Source organism: Candoia aspera, chromosome 3, assembly GCF_035149785.1.
Source record: "Candoia aspera isolate rCanAsp1 chromosome 3, rCanAsp1.hap2, whole genome shotgun sequence".
Classification (NCBI taxonomy): Eukaryota; Metazoa; Chordata; class Lepidosauria; order Squamata; family Boidae; genus Candoia; species Candoia aspera.
In genome coordinates, this window is record NC_086155.1 from 43,584,637 (window position 1) to 43,612,486 (window position 27,850).

The following is a 27,850-nucleotide window of genomic DNA, read 5'->3' on the forward strand; positions in this document are numbered from 1 at the left end:
TCATTTTGCCACTGCCTTCTTCCTAGGGCTGAGAGAGAATGACTGGCCCAAAGTCACCTAGCTGGCTTTGTAATGAAAGTGGGATTAGAATTTAGGGTCCTCCCAAGTTGTTAAGTAACTATGTCCCTACCTTTTATATGCTTTTTTTTTGCCCTTAGTCTGTGATGGAAACCCATCAAATTCTTGTGGAACCCTGAAAGAGGGATCTTTAAGAGATCTGATTAAGTCATGAGATACTTCATTCAACACTAAGGTGTTTAATTCTAATCATATTTTCAACAGACAGAAACTTTTTTTAGCAATGTAATTTGATGTAACTGAGATTAAAAACTGATTCTTGAGCTGTAATACTCTAATGCAATTATTAATAGTAAGTTATTACTCCCCCATTTTCCTATTCCTATTGTTTGGTAAGAATTGTACAGCCAAAATCTGATGCCTTTGTTATCCTCTACTAAAGAGATACCTCCAGGTGTGGCATGTTGATGGGACATCTGAAATATTACATCAAAGTGCATATAACACAATTTACCACAAAGGTCTACACCTCTTACCATTGGCAAAATAAAATGTGTTGTGAGATTTTCCATATTCTTATCCTAGAATCAGATTTCTTGTTTGTCCTGGAACAAAGCTGAATTTTATGATGGGCTCTGTAGGCAGCTTTGGGCCACTCTCTCTTGGCCCAACCTATTCCACAGGGTTGTTATGAGAAGAAATGGAGTGTATCAGGATATAAATCAAATGAATAGATATTCATTTAAATAGTCTGTCTAGACTTCAGCTGTCTAGACTTGAGCAATTCTTGATGTACTACATACTTTCAGGGCCTGTATTTTCCACCTGCAGGTAATTCTGTGGCTGACAAGGAAGGTATAAACCACTGTGCAATTTTAGGGCTTTAAAGAACAGAGGCACACCTGCATAACACATTGAACCAGGCTCCAAAATAACTGATCCTCTAAAGCAGTGCTTCCCAAACTTTTTCCTTCATTACCCAAAGCCACTTATCAGAAAGTCCTTTTTACCCAAGGTAGGTAAAAGCTTTATTTAAATGTCCCTGTTGTGATTGGGTAATGGGTTTGTGTATCAATATCTGAAGAAAAACCACTTTTACCCAATTTTGGGTAATTTACCCAGGTTTGGGAAGCACTGCTCTAAAGATTAACTAGGTTCGCACAGTGCACTAAGCCAGAACATTTAGTTTGTAAATCATGGTAAACAAGTTTTACCTTTACCTTTTTACCCTGATTTTTATTTTTATTTATTAAGAGTAATTTTATGCTTATATATCATATTTATATTGTATGTTTGTTGTTTTGATCGATTATTTTATTGTAAACTGCCCAGAGTCTCCAGATGGGAGGCAATAGGCAGGGACAAATAAAATAAATAAATAAATAAACAGAGTTAAAACAATTTGCTTAGCATGATTTTATTTATTTATAGGGCTGCCCAATCAAAAAGAAACTCAAGGCAGTGATGTGTGAACTCCAGACACTGAATAAAATCCTTGCTGATCTAAATGCAAAGCCTTAATAACAATAATAATTTATTAAACTTATATGTCACCCTAGTGACTCTGGGCAGCATATAAATTTAATAAATTATTATTATTATTAACTGCTAGTGCTACTTGGGCAGAAGGTTCAACACATTTCATTGCCATTCTAACGATCTAAATGTCTGACGATGTACAGAGATATAAATAATGATTTAAATTGTGTTCACAGATTCCCATTGAAGTATGGCTTAATCCTCCTTAGTTGCTCAAAACGTCTCATGTCGTAAGTTTCTTCTACCAATTTCAGCAGAATTAAAAGGCGGCGATTTTGGTGAGTCGTACTGATTCCCATTCTATTTGCATAGCACAGCCGAAAGCCAGGCAAATTGGAGTAGCCGGAAGTGTAACCGATCCTGCTGCAGTATCTTTGCTGCTGAGGTCACCAGAGCAGGAAATAGTTCTACCAGCTACAGGAATAATCATGCAATTGCCCCACGGACTTATATTGTTGCAGTACCGCACTATGGCTGCGCCCGTGCAATGAGGAAAGAGGTCTATGCAGAAAATTTCAGATAATAAATGGGTACCGGTTTCTAACTTTTTTCCCCCACTCCTGGGGAAACCACGATCGGCGAAATTCCAAGTTCCACCCGAACCGAAGGCTTGAGATTTCTTTAACTATGTTTGTCAAACCTTTCAGGGTGAAATCCAACACCGCTATCAAAGGGTCCGATAGGTGAGTTTGCTTTCTGTCAAGGCACTATATTCTTGGGAGTTGTAAATTGGGATATTGTCATATCGAACATAAGGAGGGGTTTTATGTGATGCAGCTTAAGACTATTCGCCGATAAGGACGACACGCTTTTGAAATTCTGTGGCATAGAAATGCCTGCTGCAACGTGAACGCAGTCTATGAACGTTTTCGTTATACGCATCGTGTGACGTCGAAAGATTGATGGTCGACAAGGAATTTGTGTTTAGAGAAGATTTCATGATGATATTTGCGTTATAAATAAAAGTGATCTGAGTTGTTAAGCCAGCATGCGTTGAAAGGAATGTTGGGTTAAGATTTTGTTTTTGACAAAACAATAACAGTCTTCTAGTTTTAATACTGTAATAGTGTTTTAAAAGGTGAGATCAGGGAAGCTATATGTTATTAATATGTAAATATCTGATCTTGCTATCTTTAAAATAAACATTGCAACCCTAGAATAATGGACAAATTGCAAAAGAGACAGGACAATATAAGATTGTGCAAGTTTCTGAAATGTTTTTATATATCCATTCTCCTATTCAGATCATCAAATGCTTGCTATTATAACTCTGTAGTATCTGACTCATAACATCTTTCATTAAGGGGATAATTTGGGCTTTACAGCTGTAGTATTAGAATTTAGAAATTGGCTATTTTATTTGGACCAACAAGATAACATATTTCTCAACTTGCGGTACTTTATATTCTTATAAAAACCAGTATCAAATACATCAATCTGCTTTCTTATCTTATTAACTATTCCCTATCAATGAAGTAAATTTCCTTTCAAAGTGGATGATTTAGTGATACTGTTACCATTTTTTTTAAAAATGACAATATTGGTATAGAATATATATCTGTGATTTGAAATAATAGCTATAGGATAACTTGCTATTCTTAAAATGGCTTTAGGGTTTTAAAGGTAACTTTTTAAATGTTGTGGCATATGTAAGATATTTGTACATTTTCTGTGAGCTGCTTGGGTAGATAGAGAAGGTGCATAAAAATACAGAATGAGGCTATTAAGAAAATATTAATAAAGTACTAAAATATAAAATCTCATAATCTTATATATGAGTAATTGCAGATTGAATGATATGAAATTGCAGGGCTGACTATTTCTTGATATGTAGTAACAAATATAAAATTAATAATTGCAGGAGGAAATTGCGAAATGATGTTGCAACAGTATTTCCCATCCTAACTTCAGAACAGCTGGCTGAAGTTGTGCCAGTGAAAGAGGAGTTGAATGTTATTAAAATATATACTCATAAAGGAGAAGCTCTCACCATCTATGCTAATGGCAAAAATCCTGTCCTTTTTGAAATGGAGAAAATGCTATATCCAACAGGTACAGGAGACATTCCAGTGGGCAGTTGGTTGTTATAGGACTTGGAATTCTTGAGTTTGGTTCTGTTTTTCTCTTTGAACAAGTTTCTTGATCATTCTAATTCTTGGTCTCCATACCTAAGAATGGTGTTCCAGTACTTCCTAGTTATGGCACTGAGGGTTCAAAATGTTTAATTGCAGGCAGGCAGCATGCTGTTTATAGTTCATATGTTACTTCTGAAATATGGTTTGTTATGACTCTTCTCAAAATGTCTATCTGCTGGTGAGTGGGAAGAAGAAGGAATCTGTGCTGATTCCAGGAGGATGTGATCCCCAACAAAGACTGATTGTGGTTTGGTTTCCTAGTTTTGGTTGCTATATAAGAGTTGTGATGATAGTAGGAGATACATACTTTATTGCTGTGCTCAACATTGAAACCACTCCACATTTACCATATTGATTATGATCAGTTACTAATCTATTTAACCATAGTTTTAGGAACCACCAGTTCTTCATTCAAATGTAACAGGCAACTGTTGTTTAAACAAGCCATGATCTTTATGACACAAGCAAGGTGGTAGAAAAGAGAGTGCATAATTATACTGATTGATAACTCTCCAACTAATCAATGTCAGCCTTCCATTGTTATACTTAGTAGTTTTAAATATTTTGTACTCAATCCTTTGTATAGGATAAAATAATGCTAATTAAATTATTGCATTCTTGAGTTAGCTGAATGAAAAGTTAAAATGAGGAGAGTCATTTGGATATGCGGCCCATTTTCTAGCCTTTTCCAGTCTTCATTTTACATTATGCAAGACTGAAGAGAAATCAAGATGAGCAAAACATTTAAAAACTGTTTTCTTTTCTCTTTGGGGCAGTGTACACTCTGTGGTCTCATCCTCACCTTCTCCCTGCCTTTTCTACTTGGCCACCTGTTTTGCACAAATTAGTAGGAGGAGCAGGTAAGGACATGGTCGAAATCTTATATTGTGCCATTTTTCTTCCTTTTTGTGGAATTTGTCCTTAATATTTGGCTTGTGACACTGCTGATCTTAGCATGCTGATTGGAAAATAGGGTACTTTGAAAAACAATGAAATATCTTTTCAAATATACATATTTTTTTACCATTAAGGTGACAGTTTGAGGAGACTTTGGGGGATTTTTCTTATTTAACCCTAACAAAGGAAAATAAATAATAATTAAAAGTCAGTATGACTTGATATTAAATTTTTTTTAATCAAGTTTCTTTGGTGGCTTTGAATGCCCTTCCCAGAGAACACAACTGGTGCCTAACTATTATTCTTTAGACACTAAACAACACCTTTTTAACCTATCAGACATTTTATCTGTTTGTTAAATACTTTTGTCGTCCTGTCCCCCAATAAAATCCAATACAAACTCTTCAATTCCACAGAGAGCCTTGATTTGTAACTGTAATAAATGCTGTGGCAGAGATGCAGAATTGTTAGTAGTGGGAGAAGTCAAAGACACACTGGGCATATTCACACAATGTCCCAAGCCATGCTAGTATTTGTCTATGGGCATTGTACATGAAAAACATAACTAATATTTCAGTCACCATACTGTCATTTTAACAGTATGCAGTTGTAGAAGCTATACAGGTAAACCTTCCCTTTTTTGTGATTTCAAAGTATGCAGTTGACAAACACTTCCTGTCTGTGTATGTTTGAGAAATAGAGGATAAAAACTCCTATTCAGTGAATTAATCAAAGATGGACCTCTTGTGGTCTCTATGTCTTGTTGTGCATTTGTAAGGGTTGAAATATAGACACAGGAATAGCTGAAATGCTACAGATGGACTAGTTCCATTTTGCAGCTGTTCCTACCTTCTGGTCCTGTTTCTGGAGCTCAGAAAAGGAATTAATTATTAGTTAACATGCACACATACCTGTGTTTATGTGTGTGTTTGTGTGTTTGTGTGTGTCCATGTTGACTAATTATACATACACACACACACACACAGGATTGGCTTTGGAATTTATGGAATAATAGCTATAAGTTAAGGTTCAGATATCACAGATACAGATTTAATGTAAGGTCTGACTTCAGACATTACCCTAAACATAATGGCTTTTGTTGTCATGTGAAGAAGATCACTGAGCCAAAATAAGACTTGGATAAAATAAAAGGTTGTGTCAATAACTTTTAGCTTCATTACTGAAGAGATGATGCTTGCTATGAAATGTACCTGGTGTAATATTTTGCTTCTTGGTTGTTTAGAACAGAAAATTGGGAGAGGTTAACTCCTGAATATTTGTTCTCTTGAACATATTCATTCTGTTTCTTTACCACAGATTTAATGCTTCCAGGAGTTATAGTTCCTAGATGTGGTCTCCCACAGGTAGATCGAGGTACTGTCTGTGCTGTTACCTTGGTGGAAAACAGGTATGATTTCTACAGAAAATTAATGCTAAAAGTTTGATGTTAATGAATTCTTATTTTGTATTCTGAAATGTTGCCCACTCCCTTAAAAAAAGATATTTATATAACTCACATGAGGTCTTCTGAGTTTTTTGGACATTTTTAAATTTTTTAATCCTGTTTAAGAAGAGAAAGTCAAGGGTTTTGTTTTTTCTGAATCTGACATTTTAAGATAATGCCTTTTACTATTTTTAATGTTCTTATTACAAAAAGAACCTCCAAATCTGAAGGGCAGGTGTTAACAAGAGTAGCAAATCTACCTGAAAACTTGATACTGCACTGAACAAATACAGATGGATTAGAAAATGAAGAATAGAATTTGGTACTTTGAATTTTTCATTTAGCAACTCTATACTTTGTCTTGCTGTGTCACAACACTTGAGTTTTGGTATTTTCTCTAAGTTTCAGCTTTGGCTTGCAAGATGAAACATAAAGCCAATATCTCCAGTTAAACCATGGTTTGGAGATGACATGCAAATTAAGAGGATCTTGTCTGAAAGCAGCTAAGATGTAACCTGTTTTAAATGGAGTAAGAATTTGACTAAGTGCCTTAAGCATGTTACACACTTTTCCATGTCTTTTTGCAGAGCCCCTGTGGCCATTGGAATAGCTATTATGACAACTGCTGAGATGGTGGCAGCTGGAATGAAGGGAAAAGGCTTCACGGTGCTACATACTTATATGGATCAGTTATGGTGAGGACACAGACAAAGTTTTGGAGAATGTTCCAAATTGGAGTAAAGCTCTTAGTTTTGGCACAGTATTAATCCAAGACTTAGGCCAACTGATTTCTGGATTCTAATCTGACTTTGTAAAGTAATGAATAAGTATATTAATAGAACAGATGGTTACTGCTATTCTGATTTCTCTGGCATAGTTATTACATTTTAAGTAGACTTGTTTGCAATGACCTCTTTTTGCTGAAATGGGGATTTGGAGTAAGCCTTATCACATCATTTGGAGTAAGCTTTATCACATTACTTGTTTTCTTTTTAAATAAACAAGGGCAATCGGTGACAAATCAAGCCCACCCACAATACCCCCCTTAGAGACAGAACCTTCAGAGTTGGTGGCTGGGGAAGAAGAGGAACAGAAGAATGAAGAAGGAGAAGCACCTGAAAGCAGCCTCTCTCTTGACCCATCCTTGCAGATGGACAGTGGACATCTGAACTTGGAGGAAGATATTCCGTGTAATACCATGGGTGAAAAAGAAGAACTCATTGAAAATGATGCTGCTGAAATGACTGAAGAGAACGAACCAAATATTTCTCAGGAGGTGGAAGATAATAGAAGTCCACAAGGTATAACAGTAGGGGTTTGTGCAGTGATAGATTTACTAGATGAAGAGAGTAACTGCTTTGTTTATATGACATGACAGGCAGATTGGCATAACTTACGACATTTGTAGTGCTTCACACGTTGCAAAGTGCAAACTCTCATATTCTGTAATGTGTGGCAGGTAACGTGTGCTTTTGTGTATTCATATAGTATGTATTTACTTGAGTAACACACAGAAACATATGCACAAAGACATAAAGTATTAATCAAGATTCCTCACAGCATGTGTACATTGTACACGTTGGTAGAAACAGCAGCAAAAATGCATCTCCTTTACATAGGGCTTGGATAATCTATAGATGCTATTTGTTTTACTTATTTATTTATACTTCCTATTCAAGACAGTTAATACAGTTTTAAAAGTAATACGGGTAGGTTGTGATTAGTGCAAGTTCGAACAGTGAGAAGTTCGATTTAGTATGATTTAGAAATTGATAATCAGGTCTTGTTTAATGCAAGCCCAAATTCAGTTAGTGCAAGGCTAGTGCGCTGCGGGTTAAACCGCTGAGCTGTCGATCGGAAGGTCGGCAGTTCGAAACCGCGCGGCGGGGTGAGCTCCCGTTGTTAATCCCAGCTCCTGCTCACCAAGCAGTTCGAAAACATGCAAATGTGAGTAGATTAATTGGTACCGCTTCGGCGGGAAGGTAACGGCGTTCCGTGAGTCATGCTGGCCACATGACCCGGAAGTGTCCTATGGACAACGCCGGCTCTAAGGCTTAGAAACGGAGATGAGCACCGCCCCCTAGAGTCGGACTCGACTGGACTTTACGTCAAGGGAAACCTTTACCTTTACCTTTAGTGCATCATGGTTGAGGCTAGTGCATGTACAGTTGCTGTTGGGGTTTTAGATGCTAATCGTTGTTTGTGCAAAATGGAGAAAAGGAAGGTTCCGTTCGAGGAAAGCTCAAAAAAGAAGAGGCTCATTTTGAAGAACTACTGTACAGCAGAATACAGGAGATAGCAGGAATGCTTTGGATATGGGTTTATCCTTTTACTGTTCTGCAGTATTTCATTAATAAACATTAAAAATACGTTTAAAAATATTAATTGCCCATTTCCACTGAGCTGGAATGAATTACCCTATTTTCCATAGAAGTCTCAGTTCAAATAACGTGACCATTTTGTGGGATTCATTAACTGCACTAATCGAGACCTACCTGCATAAATAATTAAAATCGTAAATTAAACTTGGTGCTAAAATGGATAAACAATTAAAAACTCGGCAAAAAAGAGATGTATTACTACTTTTAATATATCAGTGATGGCTTGTTGATTTATTTCTATAGAAATTTTTCTTTTGTATCTGCATTTTTATTTAAAATATTACATAGAAATCGTTGTTTGAGATCATGTTACATGGTGTAACACTAGTTAACACAGAAGCATAAACTAATTAGAAGTGAATTTATACTGCAAACCAACCCATATTGGATTCTGGGCAGAGTCCAGTGGGGAACATACGGTTGTGTCTTACGTTGCTTTTTATAGAGCAAATGGATGCGCTGCTTTATCAGTGCTGCTTCCATGCCTTAAAATGTAAAGTAAAGAAGTCAGAGCTCCCCCTGCTGACCAGCACTTTTCTGCGTAACTACATGTTTTCCTGCTGGTAAGTATCGTAAGAATGGACTTTTGTATTAAGTTTGCTGTACAGCACCGGTTCTCAAAGTGTGGTCTGGGGATCCCTGGGGGTCCCCGAGACCCCTTCAGGGGGTCTGCGAAGTCAGGTAAGTAAGTATTTTAACATTTAGCATATCAATAAATATAACCCACAGAAAGCAAAACTCCTTGAGTCCTCAATCATTTTCAAGACTGTAATGGGGTCCTGAGACCAAAATGTTTGAGAATCACTGCTATAGAGGATTGTTTTCTGTTTGAACTTCATGGCTTCTACCCAAGTTCACCATGCCTCATATGTCACTATAATTTATTCATTCAAAACATGATTGGTTAACCTGAAAAATATACTATATCCATGAATCCACAATTGCGTATACAAATTACATGTTAATACCATAACACAAGGTTAATATTTTTGAACCTAGTGTCATAATATGGCAATGTACTGCAATTATATTAATCCTCTCTGGTATTTCAGTCCCCATAATTCATAAACTTAATTCAGTGATTGTAATGTTGTGTAAATCAATTTCCTACTTTGGTTTAGTTAAAGATTTTGCTGTCATTCCAATTAATTGATTAGAAGATTATTAGTTAGAAATACATTGCAACAAAACGAGAAGAATGTCCCAAGTTTGAAAAACACTAATCTTAACTCCTTTTTAAAACCTTTGTAGCTTGAAATGGAATTGGCATATGGAGCCAAGACAATTAATTCTGTTTAGTCGAGTTCAACTTTATTCCAACCAGGGTCCCAAACCAGAGCTCATTTTTGTCCTGTTATTTGAACCAAAAATGCCACAGATTAAACTTGGAATTATATGTATGCAAAACATGAAGTACTATACTGAGTGAAGCTCTGGTGATTCTCAAAAAGAACAGCTTCCTGTTATCTGCAACATGTTTGAGAACCATTAATCATGTAAGTTTCAAGTACACAGCTGACCTCCGTTGAGCACGCAGAGAGTGAAAACTCTTGTGTTGGGGAAATTTATATGTACATAGGAGCCTCCTTAAATGTAAGAATATTCTGAATTAGACTAGACTGCACAAGAGCAGCGCTTCTGTGTTGATTAACGGATGGAAGTTATCTTGGAGTTTATCTACTACAACTTTTGCTAGCTAAAGATACAAAAGGAGGCCCATGTCTTTGCAAAGTGTTTATAGGTAACAGTCAAAATCCTATGTGCGTAAAAGGCTCTAGACCTCAGCAGCTGTAATTCTGTGAACGTATATATGAATTTAGTAAGGATGTCTTTCTATTTAGCATATTCTGGATGATGCAACTTTTGTTTGTTTTGTAATTGTTTTCTCCTTTAATCTATTAATAGTCCAAAAGATCAACAACTGGATATAAAGAAATCTAGCTACAAAAAGGTGAATAGTTGTTTCCTTGTGTATTTATGGAATTTTGCAGAAATAAATGATTTAATATTTGTGGGGATTTTCTTGGGTTGCTTGCTTCTCATATCTACAGTACATTCTAACATAGAGCTGGAGATTTTCCTCTTTTTATTTGTGCAGTGTTCCAGACAAAACTTTGGTTTTTTCTGCACTATGATATTCATTGGTAAATGCTTCTGTCTCTCTCAGTGCCCTTAATGGAGGAAATTAAATGAATTTTCTGTTGCATGTGAGCAACTGTTAATATATTGTTTAGTGGATACATTCTTGCATTTTACCAATAATGACTTCTTTCACATCATATGCTGCCCCATACATTTTAACTGAATTGAAACAGGGATATTTTGCATATATAGCAAATACACTGTTCCCCACCTGTGGTCTTTTCCTTGTAATACTTTATAAGTGTGATATAGCTAATAGGTCTGTCCTTTAGCTTTACTGGGATTAAGTGATAAATGCCTCTCTGAGAGGGGATGGTCCTGCTGGCTCTGAAAGAGGTGGTGGTGTGCCCCTCCTCAGGCGGCAATCCCTGGATCCAGCAAATCTGGACAATTTTCATCCAGTTTTCAGCCTTCCCTTTTTAGGGAAGGTTGTTGAGAAGGTGGTTGGCTGCCAGTTTCAGAGGGCCTTGGAGGAAGTGGATTATCTGGACCCCTTCCAGTCAGAATTCAGACCTGGATGCAGCATGGAGACGGCTTTGGTTGCACTTGCCCATGACCTATGGCAAGCTTGGGATGCGGGGGGGAGGTGTGTCCATCCTGGTTCTCCTTGATCTCTCAGTGGCCTTCAACACCACTGACTATGGTACCCTTCTGGTCCAGCTGGGGGGTGGGCACTGTTTTGAGTGGTTCTCCTCCTCCCTCCAAGGCCAGTTCCAGTCAGTGTTGGTGGGAGGGGAGCAGTCGAGTCCTTGACCCCTGCTTTGCGGGATGCCTCAGGGCTCTGCCCTCTTCCTCCTCCTCTTTAATATCTACATGAAGCTTCTGGGGGAGGCAATTGGTTGGTTCAGGGTGAGCTATCATCAAAATGCTGATGATGCCCAGCTATACATCTCTGTCACCAGCCATCCAGTTGCAGCTGTCAAGGTTCTTTCCCGGTGTCAGGAGGCTGTGAGGGTCTGGATGCAGTTTCAGATCCCACAAGTTGCAGCTCAAGCCTGCCAAGACTGAGTGGCTATGGGTTTTGGCTCCCCCAGATCCAGGAGTTGCAGAGTTTCCATTTTGGTGCTGAATCGGGTGGCACCACCCCGTTCAGACTTGGTGCACAATCTGGTGATTCTCCTTGACCCACAGCTTCTGTTCAAAGAGCAGGTGGCAGCTGTGGCCAGGGGGCTTTGCACAACTGTATCTTGTATGTCAGTTGTGCCCATTCCTGGATTGGAAGGCCCTGCCGATGGTAACTTATGCCTTAGTCACCTCCTGATTGGACTGTTGCAATGCACTCTACATGGGGCTGCCCTTGAAAACCATCTGGAAGCTTCAGTTGCTCCAGAATGCAGCAGCGTGGGTAGTTCTGAGCTTGCCTTGTTATGCCTATGTAACACTGCTACTCCACAAGCTGCTCTGACTTAATTTGGCTTCCGGGTGCAATTCAAGGTGCTGGTTATTACTTTTAACGCTCTACAATGCATAGGAGCAGGTAACCTGAGGGGCTGCCTTCTTCTAAGAACATCTGCCCATCCCACATGCTCTCACAAGGAAGGCATGCTCCAGGTTCCTATGGGACCTAGGAAGCATGCCTTTTTTGTGGTCACCCCTGCTCTCTGGAATGACCCCCCCCCCCCGGGTATATGACAGGCCCCAACCCTTCTCACCTTTTGAAATGCCATTGAGACCTGGCTTTTCCCCCAGGCATAAGGGGCCAGTTGAGTGGGAGTCCCCCTGTGGTTGTTTTGTTGTGTGCTTGGTCACCATTTTACATTTTCTAATTTGTATTTATATATTGTCTGTTTTTTGTTATATGGTTTTCTTTGTTTTTTCTTCTTTTATTTATTGTTTTTTAACACTGCACGCCACCCAGAATCACTTTATTTGAATTGGGCGGCCTTATACATCTTAAAAATAAATAAATAAATGAATAGACCCAGGCTTAGTCCATTCTCAGCTGTGGAAACTCATTGGGTTCCTGGGCCAGTTCTCTCCCTCTCCCTCTCCCTCTCCCTCTCCCTCTCCCTCTCAGTCCAATCCTCCTGACAGGATAAAAGGGAGGGTGTCAGGATAAAAGGGAGGGTGATCCTCATGCAAGACATGTTGAATCGTACAGAAACGGCAGGATACAGATCTAATAAATATATTCATAAATCTAGGGAACAGTGGAAGCACCGAATGAGGATAACCATATAGACATCTTAAATTATTTTGAACATAGTGCAATCCTGAGATACACTCAGGAGTAAATCTTACTACATGCAATGAAAATCCCATTTTAGGACTGCAGTGTTAGAGGGAAATATGTGTTATACCAAGTTGATTAAAAAGAAGTATAATGTCATTTCATGTCTATCATTGACTACATAGTATAGATAATTTGGAAACTGCTCTAAAATTACAGTTGAAATGTATGTAAAATGTAAATTTTGCACCCCCATGCAAATTCAGGGATTAAAAAAAGTATAATAGATAAAGTGGGTTTTTTAGAATATGCCAAAATAATATATTGGATTTCCAAACCAATGCTTTAAAAAAATACATTATTCATAGTACTAGTTATTGCACATTGTATATCTGTTAATTCATTCAGCTGTATGCACTGAATGTTCTATATGGATCAAGCAACAAATGTCCAGATTGATTTGTATTGTCCCATTGATATTTGCAAATGGTCTGAGTCATGGCAATCTTTCTATTGTGGGCAATACCTTAAGTTTTCCCCTACATGTTGCCAAAAAGAATATCTGCCTGTGCTAAGAAATTTGTTGTCAAGTTTTTCTCTCTTTCAAGACACAAGGCTTAGGATAATGCAGCAGATTTAGGAAGGAGTTTAACAATATATTGAATATTGTGTATTTATAATCTTTCTAATAATGTCCTTTCAATGTAAATTCACTTTGCTATCTCTGTAATATCTTACTTATTCAGATCAGATCTTTTTAACAAGCATTTAAGAGTTACACATTCATATAATTTGATGATACCTATTCAACTGGTGATGCAAATTTTAGTATGCTACCAGGTGATGCCTTTTATAGCAGTGTATATTGCAGCCAGCCAAAGAGAGGCAAAGGTTTGTTGTACCAGGAAGAATTTCTTGATACTTTTAGTTTGTTTCTGAACAAATTACTATCATCCTATGCCTGCATTATTCAGGGTCCCTTTTCTTCCATCTCTATCCCAAGTCTGCAGTGAAGGGTAGAAGTTCCTTAGGCTGTCTCCCCTGTTGTTTGGACTGTGTTATGACTATCATTGCTATTTTATTCAGTTTTAACTATTTTTTTCTCTTAGTTCTCAAAATTCTTGCAGTCAATGCAGCAGCAGAAGATTCTCCAGGTGAAAGAATTGAGTAAGGGTGTGGAAAGTATTGTGGATGTTGATTGGAGACATGAAAGGTAAGATTTTGAATCATGTACCTGCAAACTTGAAAAATAGAGGAGAACAGTAGCCTTGCTTCTACTGTTAAATAAATTAGCAATCCTTGCTGGGGGTGTTTAGCAGATTCAGATCTATCTTCTGTCTTCCTGTGCTTTAAGAGCTAGATGCTTGCTTTTTAAAGGACATGCTTGCCCTGCAAAGTCTTGGTCATAGGAAGCAAAATTTTTTAAAAAGTGGAAGATATCTTCTGAAAGAGATAGATGAAGTATATAAAATTATTAATGGTTTGGTGATACTGAATAGATTCTCCAAGACATTTGTGAAATTACCTTTACAGCTCTCTTCAGGTATTGCAGAGTCTATCTGAAAGTGAAAATGATGTAGAGGATAAATTCCTCATGCACTGACCACACATCTTTATCCCTTATCTGCACCACTATCTGTACATTTTATTTCCAATTTCCTAAACTGGACAAGCAGATCTGAGGACATGGAAGAGCACTCACATTTTCAGATGAATCACTGAAGATGCTGCAATTGATTTGTGAAACTTGCAGGCGCATGATGTCATGAAACATTGTAGACTACTTAAGAAAAAAAAACCTTTATGCACATTATTGGAAGCTGAAATATTAATATTTATTGGATAGGTATCAGAATGATCCAGCCATTTCTGCAATATTATTTCTTTTCATTACTTTAGAACTTCAGATCTGCAATTAGAGGAGAAAGTATTTATTTGCTGGAAACAGAGAGCAAATGAAGTATCCCATTAACAGTTATGTAAAAGTTTTTCCCTTTGCTTCCATTGAAAGAGTCCACATTATTTCTTCTTATAAAAAAGAAGCCAGTTCTTAAAATCTTTGTAATAATCCTTTATTTTTGAAATATCTCTATTGTGGTAACAACTTTTATTCAGAGTCCCTGTGGAGACTAGTAATAGATACTCATGTTATATTATTGGCTCACCAGTAAAACGATTGATTACTGTATGTGGTATCGAAGTTCAAAATTATCAATTCTCTTTCTGTCCTCCTTCAAAGTCCATCTTTTGTTTCTGTGGATGTTCCCAGGGAAAATTATTGTTTACGCAGTTCTGATCTTTCTAAGCTATAGATACATCATGGCATCTGAATATCTTTTTCAAGGCCTTCATTGCTACTGTGCAGCATATTTATTGATTGCTGATTCCTTTGATGTTGATAGTCTACCCTAAAAGGCATCCACCACTTCAATATTTTCATTGTCAATTTCAGGCTGGTTGCTGTAATTGTTGTCATTAGTCTGACTTTAAATATAAACTTATATTTTACAAGTTTTTTATGAAGTTATTTTTTTCACTGTACTCCCTGACTTTCATTGGTAGAACTTCCCAAGCATTTGCATTTTCAGCTATGAGGGTACTGACATCAGCATACTGTAGGCTATTGATGTTTCTTCTTCCAGTTCTAAAACCAGGCTCCTCCTCTTCCAATTCATTCTCTTTCAATATATATTCAACTTACAGGTTAAATAAATAAGAGATTATACAGCCTTGACTCCTTTGCCAACCTGGCACCAGTCTTTTTCACCATGTTCCATCTGGACTGTGATTTCCTGTTATGTCCATAGGTTTGTCAAGAGAACCATGAGAAATTTGGGGATTCTTATTTCCTGAAGACATTCCACAGCGTGGCATGGTCACCACAAATGAAGCCCTTTCTATAATCAGTGAAGGACATACTGACTTATTTTTTGTAATTTTTTGGTTTTCTCAATTATCCAGCATGCATCAATAATAATGTCTTGTCAACTTGATAATGACTGGAGTGCTAATCTAAATTCATCTTCTAGTATAGAAGGTCTTGTAAATAGGGAATATCTTCTAAGGCAACATGGATGTTGACTTCTGTAATTTATGGATTTTCAGTATACCCTGTCTTCTTTAAGTCAGTTACTGTCTGTCATTGGAATTCTTTAGCATAACAAGTTTGTGGCTAGAACCTCCTGAATTCAAAGATCTTTTGAAAGACTTTCCTTGTTTTTCCATCTCTGTTTTCATCTTCAGTGTCTTTACAGATGTTGTAATATTGCTTCTTGTCTCTTTTACAGCTGTCTGAAATTCTTCATTTAGTTCCTTGACATTTTTGTCTTTCTTGGCTTTGGCTTCTCTTCTTAGCAATTTTCACCATTTGTTACGACATCCAGACTGCTTTCTCCTGTTTTTTCTGTCTTTGTCAGTCTCTTTTTACTCTAACAACTTCTTTGATTTCATTTCATAGTTCCTCTGGTTCCCCATCAATAAGTTCCAGGACTTCAAAGTGATTCCTGAAGTTCTTCTTGAAAATGGTGGGTATATGCTCAGGTTCATATAAACTGGTTAGCTTTGTTCTTCCGCTGTAGCTTGAGTTGGAACTTGCAGATAAGCAGTTTGTGATCATAGTCAGATGGCTACATCTTTAATTTATAACTGAGGTTTTCACCTCCTTCTACCAATAATGTAGTCAATTTGATTTCTATATATCTAGTGATATCCATCTATATGGACATCATTTTGGTTGTTTAAAGACTGTGTTAACAGTGAAGAAATAATTAGATTGGCAGAAACATGTAAGTTGCCCTCCTGCTTCACTTCTCCTTTCTAAGCCATACAGCTCGTGTTTTCCTCCTTACTTACTTGGCATTCCAGTCTCCAACCACAAACAGGACAATTTGCTTGCAAGTTCTGTTAGTTTCAGATAGAACTTGGCCGTAAGAGTAATCAACCTCCTGTTCTGCATCAATGGTTGGAATGTAGATTTGGATAATCATAATAGAGGATTGTTCACAAAGTCTAATTGATATTATTTGGTCATTGTCTGCACTGAACCAAAATACTATCCTTAACTATGTAACCAACACTGTTCCTTCTTTGTTTTTCATGTCCTGAGTAGTAAACTGTGTGAACTTCTAACTGAAAGTGCCCAGTTCCAGTCCATTTCAATTTTTTGGTGCCTAAGATACTAATGTGTAGTTGAATCATTTCATCTTTCACTGTTGAACTTTCCCACATTCATGTTGCTTATGTTCCATGTTCCCAGTGTAATTTTTTTTGGCATTGTCAGATTTTCTTTTCTTGCATGGCTACATCAGCAACTAGACGCCCTGGAGGCTTTAATCTAGCCATGACATAAACATCATTACTAGTCCAAAAGATCCTTAGCTCTTCCTCTGTAGCAGAGCTGAGTGCCATCGAACCTGAAGGGCCCATCATACAGCACTGTACTGTCAGTCTTGTAATATTGTCTATCCATGCAGTTGTTTTAGTAAAATGCAGGAGGTGTTTATCATTGCCTTCTCCCCTGCAATATGACACAGTACCCTTTGCTGTTGTTGCTAACATGCTCATCTGCTTCTAGCATCTTTCTATATCGCTGCTGCCTGATGTAGGTGCTTTCTTGCTTTAGTTGGGCAGTTGGACCGACCTTCATGCTTTGGGTGACCTTGCTGGGAATATGCAGTCTTGGAATACATTCCCAGCATTCCATTGCCATGATGAGGCAGCAAAGCAGAACTTGCAGGGAATTAAAAAGATTAGACCAGACTAATAGTAAATACTTTCTCAGATATTTAGATCATCATGGTACAGTTGTGGCTAAGATCATGAACTGTAGAGCCATAAATCTCTGTATTGTATCAGAGGAGAAGGGTCAGCAGTGCAGCAACAGCCAAGCTCTTGAGAGGCACTTATATCCCCCCCCCCCACAACAAACATTTTTTTTTTAATCACAGAAGATCTTGGATGAAAATTTTGAGGAAAGGGCATCTGGACCACCACATAAGAGTGCCTTGGAGCCAGAAAAGGTTGCCAACCCTTGTGTTAAGGAGATGTTTAGCAAGTGATGCTTTCATCATTCCTTTTGCTGCATCAAAACAGGTCAAATTTTGGAAAACTCATTCTAATGCATACTTACTAAAATCAAAAACTAATTTTCAAGATCAAGCTTTGGAAATCTCAGTTATTTTACTAGTAAGATAATTCACACAACAGCCCACCACTGCTAGTTATTACCACTACTATTCAGCTTTATTGCCATGCCATTGAGTCAGGTGTTTTGATAGCAGTCCATTTTTAAATTATTATGGGCTGCTTAAATTATTTCTGGGTCACTTTTAAATTGATAACAATTTAGAAGTAGTATAGAAACGGTTGTGAATAACAGGTAACTGTAATGGAACTATACATATCAAACGTATAAGATTTAAAAATTTATAAACAATGATATTTAGTGGATATGAAAGGATAGTATTTCGTTTTCTTGCAGTTCTGTTAGTGTTAATAGACAAAGATATTAGTCTCATGTGCTCAGCCATGAACTCTATGTGAACAATAACACATTTGATGCTTGGAACAGTTGGAGATGCCTGGAACCTAGATATACATCTAACCTGTTTCACTTACTGCCCCAACTTCTGAATGGCATTGGCTATCCCTGGTGTAGAAAGTGATAATGAAAAGAAGAAAATGTTTGATAGGATTGGCATGGCTTCTACTCTTCCATTCCTTTAGTATCAACCCACACCCTCCACATATGTCATCCCACTCCAGTTCCATGTCAAAGCTGAAACTGGGTGTGCTTACCTGTCGTCTCTTCCTAATGCTGCCCATGCTCTCTTCGCAAGTCTTCCTCCTACTTCTGCTAAAAGTGGCAGTGGATTCGTGTGGATGAAGATACGCTGCAGCCCCTCTTCTCCTTTCTCCTCAAGGATCATATCTGAAGGGGTCGGCTCCTTAGTTCTGGGCTCCTGGGCTTTGTTTCCTACAGGAAATTCTCTAGTGTCTCCTCCCCCACCCATCTATGATGTCACATAAATACAGCATTGTGAAGTTTGCATTTTACAGTAACTCTGATGAGATCTTATTTGTGCTATACCTTGACAGATATGATATCAGGGGGTTCTACAGTAATTTGCTAGAAAAGGCCAGGCTGTGCATTAGCTCTGTCATAATAGATACTTGTGATGTCAAGGAAGCCGAGTATGTATAGGGGGATCATGAGGTTAACTAGAAGTGACACGCAAGACCATGAATGAAATGTAACTGTCCATACCCTTTGTTCCAGAAACAGATTTCATCAGAATCCAGTCTAGAAAGCTCTATAAAATTTCTAAGGACATTCAGAGGTGCTACTTTGATTAGTTGTTTTCAATCATTTTGAGACTGGTTTGTTTTAATCATTATGAGACTGGTCTGGGACCTTGTGGATTCTTTTTATCTCAATTACAAAAAATCCAAGATCTTCATTTTCTAATATATCTGACAGTTCTATATCCCCTGCTCATATTTAGCATGTACTATATGCTTACTCTAACGATTCTGTTTCTCTCCATGTGGAAGATGTTTTTCTGCATCTTTCTTTGTTAAATCAAAGAGTGAAGTTAAGCTCTTCCGTTGCTGTAGTAGCATAGGAAGTTGCTAGGTAATAAGTGTTTTAAATTCTTATGGAACAGTTTATTTCTTCTGAATAGAAATCATACAAAGCAAAATTAGTGTTTTGCTATGATAGAATTTCATAGAGGGAGGAAAATATACATTGAAAAGATAACAAAAGTAAAATATTCAGATGTCCTAAATAAAACTTAATTTAGAAAATGTATTAATATTGACTTAAAATTTCCATTTTAAGAAATGGAAGTACTGTGTAGTGGGTATGTTAGTATATTCCTAGTTGGTGGCATATGAGCAACACTATATTGGTTTAAAGATGGCCTCTAAATTATCTAAATTTAAATTTAGATAAATTAAACTAAATCTAAATCTTAAAATTTAAATTAAATTAGAGATCCTAGCTTGCATAGAATAATAGGCAGTCATTACAGTGAGTATGCTTGGAGTAAAATTGGGACTTGTTGCACACAGGCCAAAAGATGTTTAAACCTATTTGTAGCAGGTGCAACATGTGGCTTGGGTATGGCTAAGGCTAATAACTAGTATATTCATTTCTTTTATTTTTTTTATCTTACTGAAAAGCATTATGTGAAATCCATGATTGACCAAAACCATGATAGGAAGTAGAGGTCAATGAAAGATTGCATCTTGGAATCTCTTTGATTTGTTGCTTTAAGAAAAAAAATGTTCTCATGTTTACTTCTGCTGTGAGCTTTTATGTAGCAGCAGTGTGAAGACTAGTTTATGATGTCCATCTTCTGGCAAGTCAGAAAGATGTGACACTGCATTAATTGGTTTTTGTATGTTCTAACCATTACAATAATTCTTTAACTGTATGAAAATGATGTTTCTCTTTGCACATCAGCATTAGATCCTTCGTAGTACCTGACATTGCAACATCTGAAATGTCTTTCCAAGATAGTAAAGGTGATGACAGAGAACAACTGTACCATCCTCCTGAAATCATACCACTTTATGGAATCTCGTCAAAAATGGCTCCGTTGTTTCAAGAGTCTGAATATAAGTAAGAAATATAAGGAATCAGCCACCTGGTTTTGTTCCCTCTAATATTAAACACCCCCTTACTCTTTGACTGACCCAGTGGGCCAAGGGCGTTTGGAGAGGGCAACACCCTGTTTCTTAAAAGGGCTGTGTCTGTGTGTATGTACAGATGTGATTCAGAGTAAACTTAGATATTTTAGGCAAAAATAGAGTGTCATAGCTAGAGCTTACCAGTAGCATTTGCAGAAAAGTTTGAGAAGAATGACCTACCAGGAAAAATACCTAAAATGTGAATCCTTTTGGAATGCCAAGCTAATGTGTTTGGTTTGCTTGCACCGTTTCTTCTATGTTTTATTTTGTCTTTAATTAAGAGAATGTCAACTCCATTGGGAAATATTTAGAAAATTTTTAGTTTGCAAGAGGGGGATAATTGCAGTTGTTTCTATAACACAACTGCACAACTAATAAAGTTCCCATCTTTCTCCAGGAAAGGCCATACCCTCTCCAGCAGTGAAGTAAGAAGTGTGATAATCAGCTATGTGAAGGCTAATGAATTGGTTGATGAAACAAACAAAAAGTATGTAAGAACTGAAACCACTGACATAGCAGAAGGTTTGCATCATTGCTCTGTACCACTGGAGTGGAATGATTACACAGGAATTTTACAAAGTAGCTTCCCATGTTCATCATATGTTTCGATTTCCAAATCTGAATGTTCAGTCCTCCAAATGATTGGTCCCATCCTAGTCCCTTTCCTATGTCTTGCAATATTAGAATGGGACAGGTATTTTCTGGAAGCCTTATTATCATATTATTAGTAATCAGAGGTGCTGTTAGTCCTTACCTCTACCCATGCATGGACACATAGAAGCATACATATACGAGTATGGGCCTTGTAAAGTTGTACTCTTAATTTAGCAGCTACTTGAATCAAAAAGTACTTCTTTTTTTCAATTTATTTAGGGCCACCAACAATAATCTTGATTAATTAATACATGATTTTTAATTTGATCCACAAATCAGTAAATTTGTTAATCATTAAAAATATTTTTATCAACAAGTATTCTACAGATTAGTAATTTGTAATCATTTGTAATTACATTTAATACACGTAAGTATACATAAAACCAGCAGATATTTACAGGTAGTTCTTGGTTAACGACCATTTGCAATCTGGGCATTTGGCAACTGACTCACACGACGGTTGCAGCGTCCCACAGTCACATGATCGCCATTTGCAACCTTCCCTGCCAGGTTCCCACAAGCAAAGTCAGTGGGGAAGCCAGTAGAGATGGTAGCAAGTCACTCCTGTAAGTTGCCCCCACTCCTGCCACTTTGCCACACACCTTTTCATCCTCCGGAGCACACACCTCATGCTCGCGCCAGGCTGCAGCAGCCACCTGTGTGCCCTCCCACCCTCCAGAGCACCCACCGTGCACCTGGCCACACCTGTATCAGGCTGAAGCAGCCACTTGTGCAACCTCCTGCCCTCCAGAGCACCCACCCTATGCCTCGCTGCACTCACACTGCAACAGCCACTTACCCGTCTGCCGGCATGTTTGCAAGCCCCCCGGGACTTGCGACTTCCTGCTGGCTTCCCCACTGACTTTGCTTTTTGGAAACCGGCAAGAAGTAACGAGGAGGTCCTCATTTAACTATGGCAACAGGGACTGCCGGTATTGCTGTCACTAAGTGATGCAGTCATGTGACATTGCTCTTTACGACCGCATTGCTTAGTGATGGAAATTCCAGTCTCAATTATTGTTATTAAGCAAGGACTACCGGTATATCCATTCATATTAAAGCATCTAGCTGATGTGACCTGGCTGTTTTGAAAAAAATTTAGCAAGGTCAGACCTGGTCAGTAATTGGATGGGAGAGTATGAGGAAATCTTAGGGCTGAAGGTTCGACTAGGAAGTCAAATGTTAATGGCCAACCACTTCCACATTGTTGCCCAAAAAACTACATGTGTCTGCTAGTTGATAGTAATTTACCTTGGCTGGAGGAAGTCTTTCTAAATCTTCCTTTAGTTTACCTCCTTGAACTAAAAACAGGTGGCAAGTACCTTCTTATTTGTAGTTCCCATAAGTTTTAAAGCAAAGCTTTAAGTTGACTTGACAAAAATTAAGTGTTGTACATTGTTGACAATGGTGAGTTCCCAACGTAAGGAGCAAATCATGATGAAAATGCATTTGTTTTTGATCACAGCTTTGTAAAAGTAAACCCGGTTTTGTGTGACTGCCTGTTGAATGAAGCAGAGCAAGATAAAATCTCAAAGCTCAAGTGGGATGATCTCCTCAACAGGTGAGGGATGACTGATTCATAGCGATGTTTTATATATTTAATATAAGATTTCCTTATGAAGTAACTCTGCCTTCCCTAATCTTGGGCCCTCCATATTGAGACCATAAATTCAGGAATTCCCAATAGCATGGCTAAAGGCTCTGTGATTGCCCTTTACAATAAAGTGATGCTCGACATATTTGTGTCTTGTGATCTATCTGAAGATGACTCCCACTCCAAGAGTTATTTCATGACAAATGGTCAGTTAAAGGGAAAATTCTTCGAAGCAAATATTTATAGCTCAGGATTGAACTGTGGAGTCCTTGGTGCTCTCTGAGCCTTGTTTTCTTGCAGACGTTTCATTGCCAGACTAGGCAACATCTTCAGTGCGAAGAGGGAGTGGGCCTTGCTCTCAGTTTATATACTGTGGCTTGCCCTGCTTGTGTTGGTGGGGGTGTTGTTCTCTCCTTGGGAGTTCTTTGATTGGGCTGTTGTTTGCTTCTTGGTTGATTGCCTGAGTTAATAGTTCCTTGATTAGGGTGTATTGTGCTGTTTGATGGTTCATCTGGTGTTAATCCTAGTGCTGATTTTTGCATATCTGGGTGTTGATTGCTGGCAAGGGAGTGTACTGGTCTTTTGGCTTTTCTATTGTCTCTTTTGAATGGTATGTAAATGTTGTTTACCTCTATGTGTCTGTTGATGGCTACTTTGTCTGAGTGCCAGGCTTCCAGGAATTCTCTGGCATTTTTGGATTTGGCTTGGTTCAGGATACTCACAGTTTCCCAGTTGAAACTATGGTTGAGTCTGTCCATGTGTTGTGAGATTAAGGAGTTCTCATCATGTCTTCTGACTGCTAGTTGATGTTTGTGGATGCGCTCTGCTAGTCTTCTGCCTGTCTGTCCTACATAGTGGCTGTTATAGTCTTTGCATTGTATGTTGTAAATAACTCCTGTTTTTTCTTCTTGGGCTATTGGGTCTTTTGGCTTGCTTAATATGTTTCGAAGAGTTTTGGTTGGTTTATGTGCTATGGTGATGCCATGTGGTTGTAACAGTCTGTTGGTGGTTTCTGATATGTTTCTGATGTATGGCAGTGTTATCCTTTTCATAGTTTCCATTGGCTGGATTGTAGTGGATTGGGTGGTGAGGTGCTTTTTGATAAAGTTGAGCAGGTATCCATTTTGTTGGAAGATGCTGTGCAGATGTTAATGATGGTAAGTTAGAAACACAAGTCTACAGGAAAGCTACCCACACCAACCAAGTGCTCTACTGCCAAAGTAACAATCCAACCTCCCACAAGAGAAGCTGTGTAAGAACATTATTCAGACGAGCCTTACACACTGCAGCAACCCAGAACACCAGAAAAAAGAAAAAGAACATCTGCACAGCATCTTCCAACAAAATGGATACCTGCTCAACTTTATCAAAAAGTGCCTCACCACCCAACCCACTACAACCCAACCAATGGAAACTATGAAAAGGATAACACTGCCATACATCAGAAACATCTCAGAAACCACCAACAGACTGTTACAACCACTTGGCATCACCATAGCACATAAACCAACCAAAACTCTTCAAAACATATTAAGCAAGCCAAAAGACCCAATAGCCCAAGAAGAAAAAACAGGAGTTATTTACAATGTACAATGCAGACTGTAACAGCCACTATGTAGGACAGACAGGCCGAAGACTAGCAGAGCACATCCACAAACATCAACTAGCAGTCAGAAGACATGATGAGAACTCCTTAATCTCACAACACATGGACAGACTCAACCATAGTTTCAACTGGGAAACTGTGAGCATCCCAAACCAAGCCAAATCCAAAAACGCCAGAGAATTCCTGGAAGCCTGGCACTCAGACAAAGCAGCCATCAACAGACACATAGAGGTAAACAACATTTACATACCATTCAAAAGAGACAATAGAAAAGCCAAAAGACCAACCTTCTTGCCAGCAATCAACACCCAGATATGCAAAAATCAGCACTAGGATTAACACCAGATGAACCATCAAACAGCACAATACACCCTAATCAAGGAACTATTAACTCAGGCAATCAACCAAGAAGCAAACAACAGCCCAATCAAAGAACTCCCAAGGAGAGAACAACACCCCCACCAACACAAGCAGGGCAAGCCACAGTATATAAACTGAGAGCAAGGCCCTCTCCCTGTTCGCACTGAAGATGTTGCCTAGTCTGGCAATGAAATGTCTGCAAGAAAACAACAAGGCTCAGAGAGCACCAAGGACTCCACGGAAAATTCTTCATTGGAAGGAAAACAAATCATAATGGTTGTGCATGGACACTTTTGTAGAGACAGCTAGGAATCACTTTTGAAGCAGCCTTGCAAGCTTTGTAAAAGATGCAGCAGCTTCAGTGAAAGAGATGAGGTGTTTCATTCAGATTTCGGTACCTTACAAAGCATCTTGCTTGGATGTTTTGCAGGGCCCTAAAACATCTGTATGTTGCACTCCTTGTGCCATAGGGACTGTTGGACCACTGTTTGCAAGATGAGATTTTTGTTGCCTAATTTTTAATTTTTGCCTCTTCAACATAGGTTTCTCTATGTCTAACAATTGCAGGTTGGTTTGTCTTTTCTATAAAATAACCTGCTAAGGGACATACAACATTTCAAGTCCAGAAATAAGTTCTTGTTCCTGCAATATTCTTTAATAGCATCCTAAGCTAGCAGTCTGGCATACATGAACGTTGTTTAATTCTCAGGCTCTTTCTTGGGTTATATATATGGACTATTCACAGGATCCAGCATCCATGTACTAAATGGATAGGTATAGTTGGTAATTTTGGACATCAGGCACGGCTAAGCCAGAAATGCTGAAAGATTCCATCTCATCAGCTTTTACTCGATAAGCTTACATTTTCTAATTTACTGGCAGGTGTCTAGGCAAACTACAACCCTGCCATCAGGTAACCTTTCAGGGACGAGAACCTGTTGTGAGAAAAGGAAAAATTGATCCAATTGATGTAACCATAGCACAGAGATCATCCAATAAAAAGGTAAGAGTCAAAACATGAGGACTTCTGAGCAAAGGTCCCAGCTGGCCTAGTCCAGAATCTATCACCAGGCAGAAGGTTAACATGCTTGCACAGATCAAGAAATATCAATGTCACCCAGTGTGTTATGATGATTGTGTCATTCATTTAATTCACCCAGATTTAGTGATACAGTGGTGCTTAAAAGTGTGTGAACCCTTTTGAATTTTCAATATTTCTGCATAACTATGACCTAAAATATAATCTGTTCTCCACACAAGTGGAGATAAGTTATCTAAAACTAGATAAATACAAACAGGTTTATAAACTTTTAAGCACCACTGTATATATGCTGTCAAATAAGCATTGTTTCTAGAGACATGTAAAGGTATGATTTATATATATATATAGTGAAAAGATTTATTATCCCATCCAGTTTGAAATATCTTTGTCCAAAAAATAGAGCGCACACAAGTAAAAGTAATAGCCTAAATTGTTAGAAGGCCATTTAGTGGCAACATCACAACTAATTTTGTAATGCCCTTTTTTGTTTTGGCTAACAGATAACAATAATTAAGAATCTTGAGCTGTATGGTTTGGACCCTCAGGCTCTTGCCAGTACTCTTCAGCAAAAGGTCCAGGCTAGTGCCACAATCGTCGCAGTCCCTGGAGCAAAGGACAGAGCACAAGTCCAGATTCAAGGCAATCAGATTGGTCATCTTGCTAAACTGCTCTTAGGTAAGTATCTTTGGCATGATATAATAATACTCATAGACCATCTCCTTTGAATGAAGGTGGATTTCTGGTGACTTTATAGACAGATCCATTTAGTTTTCTTGGCAGCACTTTGGAAGTTTGCCATTGTCCCCTTCTGGGTTTGTTTTTTTACTTCTCAGTCTAATGACTAGCCATGGGATACCCTAAGAACTTCCATCCAAGTACTAATCAGACCCAACCCTGCTTAGTTTGTGAGCCCAGACAAAGTTGCTGAGGTGCTGCCACCTGCTGAGACACAGAATATATTATTGGGTTGCCTGGATTCATTTTTGTTCCTATTAGTGGCATCAGAACAGAAAACACAATATATCAAAGGGACATCCCCTTTTACTTTTGATTGGAGTGGAAACACATGAATGTTTTTAGCAAGCAGTGGTTTCAAGGAACTTCTTTGCGAGTTGTGTGCCAATGTGCCACCTCTCTAGTGAACAGCACCATTTGCACAATGCTACAAATCACAACAGTTGGATGATGGATTGTAGGATTGTAACCTCCATTGATTTTAAATGGTTATGATGAATTAAAAAGGTGTTTCTCAACAACACTTTAAGGTAATTACAAAACCACAAATAGCAAGCACATATGTACTCTTTAAAAGAAAGAGGAATGGCTATTATAGCTGGTGCACTATTATATAGTGCAGTGGTAGGTAATCTGTGTTACTCTGGATGTTGTTGAACTAGAGTTTCCAACATCTCTCACCACTGCCTATGATGGAAACATCTATGAACCACTGGTATAATGCGTTCAGATTTTCAGAATCTTTAAAAAATTCTTAGTAAGCTGCAGCTCCTGTTGTGTTGCAAATGCTTCTGCTGCTAAATGCCAAGTGATTATTATTTTTTGACTCTGTTTCAGAGGACTACCAGATACCTTGCAAATATATCCAAGGTCTTGAAAAAGCACCAAAGATGGGGCGGAAGAAGTAGCCAAGCCTGAGCCTCAAATTGAGAGCATGTTATTTATAAATATCTCATTCAGTGGAACTGAATCCAAATGCCTTATCTACAAACTATTTTTATTTAATAAATGAAATAAAGATTTTTCCCAGATAGTTGAGTTTTCTACTTATCTCTTTGTAGTTACAACTAAGCTTTTACCAGAATAAGGTACTAAAACTAAACAACAACTCTGTAGTTATTATAAGCTAGTTATCTAGTCTGTATAGTTATCATAAGCTAATCATAATTTTCATAGCTGAACTTTTCATAGGACCAGGATAATCAGAATAGAACTACCTGTATCTATAATATCAGCAATATAATTCCTTCCACTCAATAGCCTTTCTTTTGAACTGTTTCTACTGAACAAGGATGATAGACATTTGCACCTTATTCCTGAACCAAGCACATTTCCCTCTTGCTGCAAAGAAAATTAGAGCAATGACTCAAGAAAAGACCAGGGATGGCCAGCCTTTTCATTGGAAAAAGCTAGTTAACTTTTTAGAATTTGATGGCTG

The 27,850-nt window shown here is 38.1% G+C and overlaps 2 protein-coding genes across 2 annotated transcripts in view; one reads left to right on the plus strand and one right to left on the minus strand.

Annotated features, from left to right (window-relative positions):
- Positions 1-18,668, minus strand: part of DYRK3 (dual specificity tyrosine phosphorylation regulated kinase 3) — a 42,240-nt gene extending 23,572 nt beyond the window's left edge. Inside the window, exon 1 of the mRNA XM_063297478.1 lies at positions 18,523-18,668. Coding sequence (XP_063153548.1) covers positions 18,523-18,653 — 131 coding nt within the window. The 5' untranslated portion in view covers positions 18,654-18,668. The remainder of the gene's footprint in view (positions 1-18,522) is intronic.
- Positions 1,983-27,445, plus strand: EIF2D (eukaryotic translation initiation factor 2D). The gene is made up of 15 exons (XM_063297472.1): positions 1,983-2,240; positions 3,419-3,609; positions 4,469-4,552; positions 5,907-5,997; positions 6,621-6,728; positions 7,039-7,334; positions 8,860-8,977; positions 10,320-10,365; positions 13,836-13,939; positions 20,195-20,353; positions 20,819-20,908; positions 22,541-22,636; positions 25,518-25,638; positions 26,178-26,352; positions 27,250-27,445. The coding sequence occupies exons 1-15, from the start codon at positions 2,185-2,187 to the stop codon at positions 27,318-27,320; spliced, it is 1,806 nt and encodes a 601-aa protein (XP_063153542.1). The 5' UTR covers positions 1,983-2,184; the 3' UTR covers positions 27,321-27,445.
- The last annotated feature ends 405 nt before the right edge of the window (positions 27,446-27,850 follow it).